At 35.6% G+C, this 16648-nt stretch overlaps 1 protein-coding gene and 1 long non-coding RNA gene across 3 annotated transcripts in view; one reads left to right on the forward strand and one right to left on the reverse strand.

The window, feature by feature from the left end:
• Nucleotides 1-1759: 1759 nt before the first annotated feature.
• LOC128212356 (protein SERAC1-like) overlaps nt 1760-16648 on the reverse strand; it is a 28174-nt gene continuing 13285 nt past the window's right edge. For both annotated transcript variants that reach the window (XM_052917765.1, XM_052917764.1), the window contains exons 12-17: nt 15337-15493; nt 14103-14203; nt 9224-9321; nt 8175-8363; nt 7628-7771; nt 1760-2943 (exon numbers count right to left, since the gene is read on the reverse strand). In XM_052917765.1, the coding sequence (XP_052773725.1) occupies nt 2771-2943; nt 7628-7771; nt 8175-8363; nt 9224-9321; nt 14103-14203; nt 15337-15493 (862 nt within the window). In that variant the 3' untranslated portion in view covers nt 1760-2770. The remainder of the gene's footprint in view (nt 2944-7627; nt 7772-8174; nt 8364-9223; nt 9322-14102; nt 14204-15336; nt 15494-16648) is intronic.
• On the forward strand, nt 3728-7149 carry LOC128212357 (uncharacterized). Its single transcript, XR_008257439.1, has 3 exons — nt 3728-4089; nt 4453-4613; nt 4786-7149. It is a non-coding gene; the product is annotated as an uncharacterized LOC128212357 (long non-coding RNA).

Here is a 16648-nt window from a genome sequence, read left to right on the forward strand (position 1 = left end):
TCCGTAACACTTAAGTACGATTTGGCCGCGGGTTTCTTTGTTATGTTGAACATGAATAGTTGATGGCCCCTTTTGTAATTTGGATCAGATATTTTGAGCAACAATGTCTTGGGAAAAGCACAAAAGTTAAAGAACAGTTTGACCTAGAATGAGTAAACTTGTCCTTTAACACAATAACTAAACAGTTCGAACTATTATTCTGGTCAATCGATGCCAACCATGTCTTAACATTTGATCATTACTATAAAATAAGTCGAATACTGGTTGAATCTAGGACTATGCAACTTTAGCGGTAGGCTGTAGTTGTAGATGACCCATATAATTCAGTAGACCGAACTTTAAGGTGCACAATCTCGACAACTGTTTCAAGTTTGACATAGGACCACGAAACCTAGATGGTATGTTGCACTTCACCAGCATGTGAATCCTTTTGTTTTGGGAGAGTGTGACTCGAGGTCAAGAGTAAAATTGTTGTAAACATGAGCGCACAATATTTCAAAAACGGTCTGATTGATGACCATAAACATACAATTGTAGATGGTTTATGACCATTAATGAACCAGATTTTTGAAGGAAACGATCATTGCTAGTCTTGATTAAAAAGTAGAACGATTGAATGATGACTATTTCAGTTGGAAATTACTAGTTCATGTAGATGAAACTTACTGTTTGCAGGTATAGATAACTTTTAATTGAATCTCTTCATAAAAAACCTTGATTTAGCTTATCATATACAAAGTTAAGACAAGGTAAGGATTGCGCATTATTATTTACAAACATATATTGTTTTAATGCATTTGAAAATGATCGAGACATTTGGGAATATGGTTTAGTACAACGCCCGACCAATTACTTCATATTGGCGAAGCCCAGGGCTCCAAATATCTAGAACGCTTGGGACGTTTTGCTATCGGGCAGTTTAACTACTAATGTTACATGTCTATGCTCTAGTTTTGGCGGAGAAGTATTTGAAACGTTGTCACCAAATCAAACGGTTGGCGATTTTCTTTTCCAAGGCGTTGAGACTAATTCGAGGGGTGAATGCGAAAAGGTTTTAAGTGACATTAAATAAAGAAGACGGTAGAACATTTTCGCTTTCACCCCTCGAATTGTAGCAAGTCGAAAAAGTCACTGTTTCTGTAAAAGTGTGCAATATGTTCGCCTTGTTTGGACGCTTACACTGCTTTATCGGGAATTAATCTGTTCAAATGTTCTAACGACATTGTATTTTTTTCAATAAAATTGGGTTGTTTTACTTTGAAAAAAAAAGTCCTCACTAAATTGAAAGGTTTCAACAACGTTTCTGGATGGGTTTGATCCATACACAACAAGTCCAATGTGTGACGCCAGCACCGACATAAGGATGAGTAAAACAACTCTCATTATTATTCGGATAGTCCATCTAAAAACATAATTTAGAGCCGTTCGAAGACCTCAAAGGCAATTTCCGGTTTATTTGTAAGCTTATTTTTCTAACTGACCGTCGTATCTTGTAAGGTTGAAAAGTCGAAGGCGACATAATATCATTAATATTTATTGGAGTGTCATTGAATGGCTTATAGTAAAATGGTACTCATCAGAGCAAACAGTCGGATATTGAAGTATCAACAATAACACCGTCAATCGAAACACCTCGGCCATTATCCAATATAATTGACAATCTCGAAGCTTGTCGGATTTTGCCCACTTGTTTTAGTTGTTCCACCATGTATAGCCACGTGTTTTGAAAAGAACACTATTGAATAAACGTACACAAGTATATGCTTTTCAAACATTTATTTAAACACACTGACATGCGTTAACATAAACTGCATCATTAACATAATGATAGAAATATACAACTCAACATCAAACAATTATCCCGACAAATATTTATCTTGACGCAAATAACAAGGTCCCCTGGGATTTATTAAAATAATAAACTGATAAAAATGAAAATGATATGCTTATAAAAACACCAAAAAATCAGTCACAATTGCTTCGACACCTCCTCCCCTTTTAAGAACACCCAAAATCATTTGAAAATGTACACGTCTAATACGTAAAAGAGTCTCCAGAGTAATTCATTTCTAGACAATGCGATTTTTTATGTCCCTGGATACAATATGACAATACCCTGGGAGCATCTCCAGGTTTAGGACACGTGCGCATACAAGGCGTCCAACCTTGTTGTCAATGGTCGAAATCGTGTCAAGTACAATTGTATCTTTATCTAGTCTAGAAAATAGTCTCCTATATCAAGACGTTATTTTTCTACGTTTTGTATCTATGAAATGAAACTACCATCTCGTTGTGGAATGGTCAATACAATTCAGACATTTTCTTCTTTATGAATTTAAAAGTCTGAAATGAAGGCAACGGAAAAGATAAAGGATAAAACAATATCCCCTAAACATAAAACAATTAAGATGCCACCTCCCGACATTGTGCCCATTGATGCATGGTCGAGTAAAATGAACTTAACGAAATTGTTTTACATGCAGTCAATGAATGATCCTTCTAAAAAAATATGTTTTTTCCCGATGCACTAAGTGATCCGTTAAAAAGACGTTCGTTCCCGATGCACTAAAAGACATTATTTCCCGAGGCACAAAGCGATCTTTTTAAAATCAAGATGTTATTTCCCGACGTATGTAAAGCTGTTTCTCTATCGATGATGGGTGCAGACTGGATGCACTATTGGTAGTAGTTTCGCCCAGATGCAGTGAATGATACACTGATTAAAACGGAATGCGTTGCGTTATAACGTCAAACTAACATTTTCCTAACATCAAGATGTAACTTCCCTACGTATGCGACGTTTCTTGTCCCTGACCCGATGCTGGTGGATACAGGCAAGGATGAAACGGTACGACTGGGTGTAGAGTGGGCTGTTGCGGTCCCGCGGCTTACATATGTTGATGTGGTCACTCGGGAATAGCTCAAATTCTCCCACACCAGGATCTACAAAATTAAGAACAACGGATTATGTTAAACTTTTAATATTCATAGCCACTAAGATAGTCCTTAATTGTGCACAAACAAATACATATTGCTTATTTTTAAAATTCACAGGGTTAATAAGGTGTTTTTGTTTTTTAAAGAAAATAAATCTAAAAAGACTTGAAGACAAATAAAGAGACGGCACGCAGTATTAGACAAACTAGCTATAACAGCAGTTTGCTGTTTTTAATCCTTCTAAACGGATTTATTTCTTTATTTCTGCTCCTTAGCTGGCGTCGCGACGAAGGGCCTGGACACTTAGGTTCCACGTCCTGTCTATGTTACAAGCTAAAAATTCCGCTTGGAATAACATAAAACGCTCGCGTAACAAGTTCGTAAAATAACGATGCTGTTAAATTGTCTTAATTTCGTTTAAAATACAAAATATGATTTGCTTTAAGTCCTACAGGAAACACAATTTTAGCCATAATATATATCTACCGGCAGAAATTTGTTATCAGTTAATTGGCTAATTTTCAACCCCCTGCCAACATTTAAACCAAATAAATTTCGGTTCGGAGAAAGAAAAGTTAGGTCAAAAGCATACGCCCTTAAGTTACGCCCCTCTAACGTCCAATCCTAGAACCGCCCCTGCACTCGGCCCATTTTTACTCAAAACATAACTCTTTTTTAACAAACGTTGTTACACGTTGTACAAAACAACATATTTTGAAGAAAAAACTAACGAGAAATTCGAAATTCGTTCCGCATGATCCATTTAGAATTTCGCTACCAGTTTTAAAAGATAATGCTATTAAGACCGGATATTTGAATATTCATAACTTTAAAGAAAAAGATACCAACTAAGAATTGGATGCGCACATTTGGCAGTTGAAGTATTTTAAATGATTTACTTCGATTCATAATTATATATAAAATTGTCGTTTAGTTATGTCCTAATACCAATACACAATTACTAAGTACACTCAACAGCGGAATACTTAATATTAAGCATTTATAGTAAATATACTCAAATAGGTTGTCTCTCTTTGCTGGTTTAAGTGTATTATTTTCAGAAGTTTACAAAGCGTAAACAGTCTGTGTAATTTATACTCGTTTGGTGTTCATTCATGGTAAACTTCCGTGTCAAATTGTCTTCAATAGGCGGTGAGTGTTTTTATATATTTACATTGTTACCAAATTGATATTATAAAAGATAATGCCATTTTAGTACTGTTTTCAAATACAATGTACATCTGAAAGTAAGTACGATTATGCTCTACGTCTTCCTTAAGTATTTACATAGATTCCAGGAAAGTTGAAAGTGGAAGTTGAAGTGCCAATATGGAAAGTTCAATCAATAAAGGGTCGGACTGTGTCTTATATTCGCAACAGCACGAGGCATCGGATAGTATTCATGATTATCAATGTTCCGTGTGCACAGCAAAGGAATTGAACGCGGAAGCGAGTTATTGCTGCACTGAATGTAGAAAACTGTACTGCAATAACTGCATAACATTTCACACACAGATTCTTAAAGAACACCAAGTTCTGACGACACAAGACAAGGCGAAGTGGGTCGAATTTGATGATATTTTCTGTTGCAAGATACATACAAAGCAGAGTCTTGCTTATTTCTGTGAAGAGCATGATGTCGTTTGCTGTCCGAAGTGCGTTTCTATTGATCATGGGTAAGATAGACTTTACTCCAAAAATGTATGTACATGTAAATAAAACCTATGCAGGATATCATATTCAATATAATTATCGTACACATATCTCGAAGTTATACATTTGGTTTCGATAAACTCAATGGTTATCTCTCTTTGTTGTCTTGATTAAATAAAATTATCTTCTATTTAGGTGTTGCAGGAAAATCGTAAATTTGTCATCGTTAGCCAGCGGAATCAGGACTAAAGATGAATTTACAGATGGCATTCTTGAAGTAAATAGGACACAGTTAAAATTGCGAAGTACTCAAGAAGAAAAGAACGACACAAAAAGCTCTACGCAAAACATCGGACGAATTTGTTGCAAAGATCAGGACTTTGCGAAAGGATATTGACAATGTCCTTGACAAAATGGAAGCAGATACACTTCAACAAGTAAGCACAGCTGAGAAACATGTGTGTGAATTACTTCGGTGTGACAGGAGGAGTTGAATGATTACGATGAGCGATTAGAAATTTTACTAAACAAAATATCAGAAAAGTATGGCGACAGCGATACTGCGACATGTTTGGCATTTCGACAGTGCATTGATGAAATGAAACAAGCTCAGATTAGTTTAGAAGAGGATGCACTAACACCATCATATTCAATGGCACTGACACTGAACTCGGATATCCACACACGGCTCTCTGCGGAGAAAGCGTTTGCAGATGTTAAAACCACTGCCACTAGAGTCAGGCAGATACATATAAAATGCCCCGATGACAAGAACACATGCAATATAACTGGTATTTGTGAGCTTAAAACCGGAGGAATTATTATTGCTGATGGTGGAAACAGTTCGTTGAAGCTACTGAACACATACAAAGAAATAGTATGCACTTACCGACTTCAACCATATTTAAAGGACATTTGTAAAGTAGGACAAAGCGAAATTGCTGTTGCACTAAACAACGAAAATTTATACAAAACACTTCATGAGATATGATTTTTTGATTGTACGGACACATCTATTATACCCACAAAGGCGTTCAATGTAGACCACAGCTGTTCATCATTACAGTATGCCAGTGAACAACTGTATATGACAACAGGCAATGCCCTTTATGTCTATAATCTGACTGGTACACTGCAGAAGAAAATATTTGAAGATGAATCAGGTCGGCACACGGTAGACAGACTGGCTGTAACAGCAGATGGCTGTAAAATTTACGTCACAAACTACAAGCAAAACAAAGTTGTGTGTCTTGACAAAGACGGACGTATACTTAAAACAATAGAAGAGGAATATCTAAACGGCCCAGAAGGAGTCTGTGTAGACAAGCAAGGTAGACTGTACATCTGTGGACACGATTCCAACAACGTCATTAAACACGACCACAGAGAGGAATTTGGAGTAGAAGTTTTAGGCGCCACTTTACTTCAACCAAGAACGGTTTGTGTGAGTGTAACTGAAAAACTATATGTTGGATTAAGCAGGTGTGACAATTTATTGGTTATTTTATTTGAGTAGACACTTTGAAGGTTCATGTAACTGAAACAATTAGTCTTGGAATAAACATATTGCGACAAGTTGTTGATTCCTCAGTAAAAAGTGGGGAATGTTTATTATGTTTTTGAAATGTTGTATCTTAGGTAATGCATATACGACATGTGTTAGATTGTGTAATTTCAATTGACACATCCAAGTTTATGAGACTAAAACACTGTGGAACACCTTTGATTAAGCAGATGTGGTAAGATATTGGTTGTTTTATTTCAGTAGTTTTGTTTTGCTATGAAATGGATTGATATATCATGGTTGGAAAAATGTGATGTTAAGTTATCATAAACCAGTTTCAACCCTAGTGATCCTCCTGTTTCACTAAATGTTTCAAGGTGGTCGCGAATATAACCAGAAACATTTATCACTAAAAAGTTGGGCTTCTAAGCTTGTCCATGTAGATTCCATTGTACTCGTATAATGTGCATGCGACAAAGAAATGTCAGTACTGATCCCTTATGTTTAGCTTGTCAATGTTGAATGTTTTTGTAAGTCAAACATAAGGTATTGTACTGACCTTGCAGGTAAATTCAATTGTGATGCATTTGGTGTGCTTCTGAATAAAACTGTTGAGAGCCTGGGGGTTCGTCTCTTTCAGAATTCTAACAGCATATTTGTATTTAGGACATATTTACAACAGTAGTACTAACTCGCTCCTTAGTGCTGTAGGAAAGCTTGTGCTGGATTTATTTATGTTGCAATTTGTTTGAGATGGAGGCCATTTCAGATTTAAATTGATTGGACTACCTATGATAATAATTGATGAAACGGGTCTTAGATAGTTTATAGGAATATTTTGTATTGTACTCGTAACTGCACTGCAACGGATTGATGAAACTATATGTACATAACCACTTATATATATAAATCAAATATACATTAAGTGCTTGTGTTGTGCAAATTTGATGAATTATTCAACAGTTTAGGGAAGAAAGTGTACTAAGTATATGAATGTTTAAGTAATAGTGTTGTTCAAAATAACAGATGACTTTGCTTGTTTATACAACATAGCCAATGAAATACCTGGGAATAAATAATTGTAAAATGTATTGGATGTTAGTTACATAAAAAAGACATAAAGTTATCTTCCCGATGATAAAAGCATAAACAGTGCATGATATATATTACAAGTAACACTGAAAACTCAATGAAAAAGTGAGACAAAAAGAACTAAGATTGTCTTGAAATTGGGTAAACATAGTACTATCATATCATCAATTGATGCATGAAAATAATGTCACATTATAAATAAGGTACAAGTACATGTTCTTGCAGTTTTGCACATAGAAATATGACATAAAATGAGATGTTATGAAAGATGAGAACCTATCAAATACTTAATTAAGCCAGTGCTTTTATTTTCAGACTAATCAAATCATAACAATCACCAAAAGACCATAAAAAGTAGTTGCATCCCTGCAAATACAACTTCTACCAACAATGCTAATTGATTTTAAAGAACAATTTTCAACTGAGATAATCTTTACTCACCAGCAGATTCAGGAGGTACTATGTGCAACTCCATTTTGAGACCCATTGGAGTCTTCACTGTTTCCCCAAAACTCAGCACCGGAATATGACGAGAGTTGACCAGGTCCTGGAAGCTCTTCTGTAAGCTCTTTAAGTTTGGACTGTCTATGGAATACATTTAAAACTCTAGTTAGTAACAATTCTGAGAAATTGACAGTAACTTTGGAAGACAAAAAAATACTATCAATTAATGGATTTCCAAATGTTTATTTTAATAATAAAATCTTAATAAACAGATACTAAAGTCTTTAGTTTTAATGTCAATGTGAATACAACACATGATGGAATTATTTGTGTATTTGTTGAAACATATCTTTGCTGTTTTTCGATTTCCATCATATAAGTAGCATTACAGTATGGCAAGTATTAATAACTGTCAATTGACTACGCCTCTATTCAGTTATCAAACAGTCTGACACTAAAGTTTCCTTATTAACGACAACAAATATAACAATCTCCTAGAACATAAAGTTAAGGGGGCAGTATATAACCAACTAGTAGTTGTTACCTTCATCCAGTTCCTGGACCTCCACTGTAAGAGATATTGCATGTTTGAGGCCATATTGTTTAGTGTATCGTGGGAGGCTAGACCCTTGGTGTGGAACGCTGTAGTTGAGAATGCCGATTGTGTTGTCCAGCAGGGTGTGATACTGGGGATCTGTCTCTGCCTTCCTCAACATGTCTTTGATCAATAAGCCTGTAAAAGTAAGTTGAATAATAAACAAGAGCTGTTACTGGAAAGTTAGGTTATACAAATTTCTTTTAGCTCGATTGTGACGAAAGGTGAAGCTTATAGAATCACTCTCGAGTCTGTTTCCTGGGTAGAAACCAGTACTGATGTCCATTTTGAGAGGCCGAGAGAAAGTTCCCCTGGTTGGGATTAAAACCCACAACCTCTTGGGTGAGAGGAGGACACCTATACCACTAGACCACTCTCATTCTCACAGGAAAGCTACAAATGACCCCTGAATAGGCATTAAGAAGAATGTGTCTTTGGTATGGTACTGGGGTTCTATCCTTGTCTCTCTTAACGTTAGGTGAAGCCATGTTTATCAATCTGCAATCAAAGTGCAACAGGTCTTAAATAGTTAAAGATGTATTTGCTTTTCTGTAACCAGTCTAGCTACAAATGTGTTAAAGACATCAGAATTGTTATAGCCAAGTATAAATGAGTGCCGCAAAACAAACAACAATACTTGTCCGTTAATCATTGCAAGATTCATAAGCAAGGCCTGAGAGCTTACACACCACCTACTCTTGCTGTACATGTACACCTAGTCTCTGGCAACATATGCACTAAGTTTAAGTTTAATATATAGAATTGTTTTTAAGCCTACCTTAAGTTTTTGCACAGCAACATCAAGACCATCAAATAATTTGTATCATATACATGACAAAATCATCTATCATTTATACATATAAACATTAACAATCATAAGCAGTTTCTGGGTCAACTAGTATCAATTATCAACAGAGCTCGGTGTGAGGATCAAACCCAGGGTCCACTGATCCCGAATCTGATACACCAAGCAGTTGGCATTACAACTTATCACATACCTCCCATGGAGTGTCCAACCCAGATAACAGGCCTTGAACCAACATCAGCCAGCCTTAACTTCTCCAAAAATGATGCACTTCTGCTTGACAGGGTACGTCTGCCAATATATACATACATGATAATTAGGACTTTTTCCATGACTTAGAAGAAATATTATAAGTATCTTCCATGGCCGAGAGTGTAAGATAGGTTCATTCCGACCCGAGCGTAGGGTGTTTTGAGGATATGAGGTTTACCGAGTTTCCGCAAAACACCCTGCGCGAGGATCGGGATGAACCTATCTTATACGAGCGGCTATGGTAGATGCTTTTTCTACCACCTCAGTTAAACAAAATTAAGTAAAAATGTATTTTTGCTGGAACTCTTTTTTTGCTTAGTGAAAATAATTGCGTATGGATATGCGATAGCTCGTGGTTGTCATGGATATACGCGCAGTGATCCAGTTAATGTTAATAGTCAAATCGGTCTTTTTAAATAGTTCTAAGGAGAATAAAGCATTATTTCTTGAATGGTGCCTGAAAACTGTTTTATGGTGACATTTGAAGCGAGAAGTAATTAATTAGCGTTCTAAATATTACCATAAGACAAGATTTCCTTGATGCTACTGACGACAGTCTTCAACAAGGGAGGTAATTACAATGTGGTAAAAGGAGTTCTATACGGGCATTTTATCTTCGCCCGTGGGCAAGATAAGAATATCTAGCATGGTAAAATTATTGGATCTACATATCTGAGGTGGGAGAAAAGATTCTCTTCTTTTTTCAAAATCCCAGTCTAGTCTAGGATTGTCCCTGTCAAAAAACATCTCTATTTTTATAAAGTGTGCAGTTATTCTGCACAGAGTATGATTTATTGCCTTTGTACCATTAAACATATTAAGTTTTTGACTATCCTTTTTCTCTCATAGTATGATTTTTTTTGAAAATATTTTTTCAATATATTTTTCCCTGCCTGGTACATATCTTAGTATAATTATAATCTATCGTGAAATTTGGTGATTTTGTCGTATAACTTCTGTCCATAATGATCTTTGAATCTGAAGCTCATACAGATTCTATAAATGATTTCACACCACTTACTGAAGACAAGAGGCCCAAAAGGGCCTATGCTCTACTGGCATGGCTCTTGTGGTCATTTTCAATCCAGAGCATGTACGTTTGAGTAATAGGCAACAAATATATAGTTCATTCACTTTTAATGTTTGGGTAAGCTGAAAACGCTGCACGTTCAACATCTGAGGACAGGAAGTATTGGGCTACCAGACAAATCGGCCCCTTACCAAATCAGCCCCTAGCTCAAACGGTTACCTTTTCGGCCCCTTACCATATCGTCCCCATCCCGTAGACGTTTCGGCCCCTGATTACCGAGACGTTTCGGCCCTTATTTATATTTTATTTTTTTTATTTCCAAATATAAGTAAAAAACATGTAATTTCATTTTTTGTTTTAATAGACAAAGCTATTTACATACATACAAAGGTATAGATAAAATAGATTTAAAAAAAATATCTGTACACTTGAAAACATGTAAAGATTTATTCACGAGATATTTTTATAAAACGAAATAGAGTTAAAGAAAAAAAATTAAACTTCATTTTTTTTAAATAATCTTTAAATATTATACATAACTATGTTGCTAATATTATGTATAATGACATGTCCATTGTCTAACATCAGTCTTGACCAAACACCTATCGCCCGCCGTAGATGGCACCAACATTTTTCAGGAACTCCTCGCAGGTGACATCATGCGAATCGTATGAGTCCCACTCATCCATGATCCTGGCGTCTAGAGCGGATACTTCATTTGAAGTTTCATCAAGGAACGATTCCGCAGTGGCGAACTGCGAAACATCTGAATTGATGGATAATAATTTATGAAAAGAAGAAAACAGATTTTTTATAAGAACTAAAATACAGTACACCTTCTTATTAACTACAATTTAATAATAAATATACACACATGGTAAGACATAAGTTATACATTTTATGAATTTATATTTTAAATCAGGTAAGGATGAAAAAAAAACTATTATTAATCTTATATTGAATACGTATGCAAAACCATACTGGCTTAAAAGGTGTTTTTAGACAGACGGTCTTATGGCGAATTGTCACATTCCACAGGGGTATCAGGCGTTGGAATTATGACACTTTGTGTTTACAAGCTTATAAATACGTGTACAAGGTTTGTTCCGACTTTCCCAACCGCTAATTCTCACACTTACAGAATAATACCAATTATCTCTTCGCACCTCAAACAGAATATTATTATTTTATTACGGATATATTGCTTTACTCTTTTTAAAATGCATATTTGTTGTAGAATATCTGTAGAACTATCAAGTTGTCACTTGTTTGCAAGTCATATCTATAAAACACACATCATTTCCTAATTATGTATAGATAAAACACTAATTGTCAAAAATAATAATTTATAATTATTCTGGAGCAATAGTATACAGTATACTATTGCTCCAGAATAATTATAAATTATTTACGTTTTACGTTTTTTATAGTATAATACCACATACATAACAAATTAATGGTTGAAACGTAAAGGCATTTTCAAAAACCTTGCTTAATAACATAAGTTCTATTCTATCATAAGTTTGATAAAAAAAATTGTGAGAATGTTATCGATATTAAGGTATAATATGAAAAGGTAATGATTTCGGTGTTATACATACCGCAAGGTACATACAACACAAAAGAAACAAGAATATGTACATCGCGTATGTCCTAAGGATCTACAGAATTATGTTTAAACACTACCGTTTTTGATACAATAAACATAACAAAGAAACATAGCAAAAAATTCATACTAGGGAATCACAAGACAGACACGCGTGTAATCAGGAATGATTGCAAAATAAAAACCACGAAAGCCAGTCCAGTGTCAATGACAACAGCTTTGATATACCTTTGGCGGTACGTGCATTTTAATCTAAATTACATACGTTATGGGAGTACTTAGCTGTAAACATAGCCATACCTGGATAGTGTTATACATTTATATATGTTTTTTTGTGTCTATAAAACATATTACTTGCACCTACCTGTATCGCAGACTTGATGCTGCCAACGGTCTCACAACCTTATCTCACTCAATACAAAAATCCGAATCAGACATTACAATTTTTAACAAAATTCCATTACACAATAAAATAAAAGTAGAACAACAACGCGTTAATAATGTCCAATACACGAAAATTTAACAGTAGCACAGCAACACGTTTAAAACAAATCGTTTCTAAATATATATACTTACGGTGTTTATATTACTCAAATCTTCTTTAATCAACTGTAAATAACATTAAAAAATTAAAGACAATTATTCATTCACACGTCTTTGAATGTCTTTTTCACACCCACAACACTTACCGTTTGCCTTGTAAAGAACGCATGGTTCAAAGACACATTTTCTTTGAAGTCTTTAATGATCAATTAATAATTAACAGTTATAACAAATAAACTTTCTTAGATTTTCTAACATTTTATATTAAAAATCAGGGTTAATAGTTATTTAGATTTTAATTATAATTTTTATATCAGTCATATCAATGTTTTTCATGCATATTTGTCTATTTGTAAGTTTAAAGATGTTATTTACAACTTATTTACAGATCTCATTTACATTTATAAGACGACCTACAATGTTTTTCTTTATACTCAAGATAAAAAATAAAATAAAATTAAGGGGCCGAAATGTCTCTGTTGAAAATCACTAAGGGGCCGAAACATCTCGAGTCATTTTAATTAAGGGGACGAAATGGCAGGGCCGAAACGTCTTAGGGGCCGATTTGGTAAGGGGCCGATTTGTCTTGCTCCCAAGTATTGCATGAACTATTTTAATATGTGCCAAGTAAAGGTAATCTGAGGGTAAAAAACATTTGCTTTCAAAACTGTTCTCATTATCAAAATTTCATTTCTGTAGATTTAAAAATAAAAAGTTGGTCAAAGGTCAAAGTCAAGGACATCCGAGGACAACATTAATGCTTGTTTGCAAAACTGTTCACATGGTCAAAATTTCATTATTGTAGCTTTAAAAATTAAAGGGGGGGGGGGGGGGGGGGGGGGGGCAGTAATGACCCCAGGGGCATTATTTGAACAAACCTTCACAAGCAATTGTGACTTTACATGTAAACTTGGCTAAAAATAGACTTCGCACATGTAGACTTGGCTAAAAATAGACTTAGCTTAAAATAGCATTTTTTATACTTTCAAGACCCATAATCCAGGCATGCATGGGCAGATCTTGCTGTTTTTTTAAAAGGAACCGAGTTCTAATGGATATCTTAATATTGTACAAGTTTCATCGAGATACAATCAAAACTGAAGACTGTATCATGTTCACAAGCAATTGTTTACAGACAAACTGATTTTTTTATACTATCAAGGCCCATAATCTAGGCATGCATGGGTGGATCTGGCTGGTTTTCAAAAGGAAACGAGCTCTAATGGATATCTAGATACTGTACAAGTTTCATCGAGATACAATCAAAAATGAAGACTGTATCGTGTTCACAACCAATTGTTTACACAATAGCATTTTTTTATACTGTCAAGGGCCATAATCTAGGCATGCATGGGCGGATCTGGCTGGTTTTCGAAAGGAACCAAGCTTTAATGAATATCTAGATACTGTACAAGTTTCATCGAGATACAATCAAAACTGAAGACTGTATCCTGTTCACAAGCAATTGTTTACAGACGCACGAACGCACAGACGCACGGATGCACATACTACGTACACATTACCTTCGCATAAGCTCTTCTGGCCTTTGGCCAGTAGAGCTATTAACAGCCTATTAGAAAGTCCTGATAAGATGAACATTTAAAAATTGATTCTATGAATTAAAAACAAAGAAGTGCCTACTTGCTGTCTTCTATAGGGTGCTTAAGGTTCCATGTGGTCAATTCTGTGTCATATCCCACATTCAGAATGCGGGCTTCCTTTAGATCATAACCTAACCAGTCCTGAAATAATACTTTAATCTAGTTTGTCCTGAATTATTTAAGTCATATATTAACCAAGATCATTGCAAGCAAATGCTTACATACATTATTTCTCAGCCAATCAAGGGCATTCTCTTTCATCAGAGGTTCGATCATGATAAATCTAATCTTTGGTACGCATAGCATCATCACTCTGGTGAATGAGAATGATCAAGGGACAAACTCAACAAAAGCACCAACTATTGCAAAATACACTCGTCCCATTTTTAGAATACGAAGTTTGGTGATAATTAGTTGAATGTGAACAAAAGTTGGAGAGTAGACACTGTAAATGCAGTTTTTACCATTTGAGGGTCAAAACTATGGTGTGACTAGGACGATGTGACTGGTTATCAAACATGACCAAGTCATTCTGCCCATTAACATATTGTCTAAAGTTGGCGATGTTCGGAAAAAAAACTTCTACAGTTTTTGAAGGAACAAGACCGACTCTAGGTAATTTCTTTTATCAAAGGGTGATAACTCTCAAATGACTCCTGCATTATAAATGGTTAACAAACATGTCCAAAATATTATGCCCATACACATTCAAATTTGGAGATGATTGGACAATGACTTTTATAGTTATTGATCCGACAATACTGATCTTAGGTAGTTTCTATAATTAAACTGTGATAACTATCGAGTGACTAAAATAATATGGCTGGTTACGGTAACAACTTGTTCATGATATATTATGCCCTTTCACATTTTGACCAAATTTGACAATAATTGGAAAAATGCTTCTCAAGTTATAGATCAAGGTGCTCACCTTCCTGGCCTAAAAACATGTGTTCTATGACGAGCATATTTCAAATATGAGACTTCCTACACTTGAGAGTATTGTCATATTGAACATGTGTACGAAGTTTTATGTTAATATATTAAACATTGTTTGAGTATTGGGAAATGCTAAAGTTTTAACATGGAAACCACACCAAGGCTACCACAGTTTCTCAATGTTTTTCCTTTTAAAAACACACCAACTAAAAATGAGCTACCTTTAAGTGATACATGTACAATGACAACTACTTGTGAACAGAAAAGTTATGAAAGCATTAAGCACACAATTTAAGCAGAAGTTCAATTGATTTCTAGCTGTAAAGGCTCCCTACCTTGGGCCAGAAGAATGTATGGCTTTGTTTGAACTCCTCAGTCATGACAAAGTTGGGCTCTGTGTCTCGGCGATCCTCCTGTCTCCAGGTCTTGAAAGGACCACCCAGAAGCCCATGGATAAAGACAATATCAACCTCCACCCTAGGGCTCTTTTGCCTTCAATAAAGCAAAAGCTGTCAACATTCTTACTTATAATAAAAATTCATCTTAAATCTCACAGGAATTGCTTATGACCACCTTCCCCCCCCCCCCCTTATTTTAAATACCCTGAATGCAATGAAAGATGATGACTGATATTTGCAGATAAAATGTATCAGCTTAGCAGCGTGGAATAGGGTAGTATGATATAAATGATGATTATGGGTTATGACCTTGACCTTTGACTCTATGAACTAAAAATCCAAAGGGGTCATAAACAGGTCACCCCAAACCTAAATGTCAAGTATGAGGGCCATGGATGCAGGCATTATCGAGTTATTACACAAACAAGCTTTTTGCATTCAAGGTCACTGTGACCTTGACCTTTGACCTGATGACCCCTGAAATAACAAGAGCTGTCACAGTATGTGACGAATGCCCCCGAATGTAACATTGACCTATGAACAAGGTCAGTACATGAAAAGTTGATCTTGCCTTTACATGTCAAATACATATGGCAAGTTATTTTAAATTGCCTCTGAACATAAAAAATACCACCCATACTTGACAACCTACACTGTTATGTCCTTATATTCAGAATTTCCTTGTGAATAAACACTTAGTGTATCTTTCACCTTAGAGGTAGGGACATGGGTCTTGCACACGACACGTCGTCTTGGTATGTGGAACACATGTAGCAAGTGATTTTAAAATCTGTCCATACAAGGGAAAGTAACAGCCCGGACATGACAACCTATACTCTATGTCCTTATATGACGCGCTCCATTGTTCATAAACACTAAGTGTGACCTTGACCTTTGAGGTAGGGACACAGGTCTTGCACGCGACACGTCGTCTTGGTATGTGGATCACATGTGGCAAGTTATTTTAAAATCTGTCCATACAAGAGAAAGTTACAGCCCGGACACGACAACCTATACTCTATGTCCTTATATGCAGCACTCCATTGTGAATAAACACTAAGTGTGACCTTGACCTTTGAGGCAGGGACAAGGGTCTTGCATGCGACACGTCGTCTTGGTATGTGGAACACATGTGGCAAGTTATTTTAAAATCTGTCCATACAAGAGAAAGTTACAGCCCGGACACGACAACCTATACTCTATGTCCTTATATGCAGCACTCCATTGTGAATAAACACTAAGTGTGACC

The sequence above is a fragment of the Mya arenaria genome, chromosome 12 (genome assembly GCF_026914265.1).
Source record: "Mya arenaria isolate MELC-2E11 chromosome 12, ASM2691426v1".
Lineage (NCBI taxonomy): Eukaryota > Metazoa > Mollusca > Bivalvia > Myida > Myidae > Mya > Mya arenaria.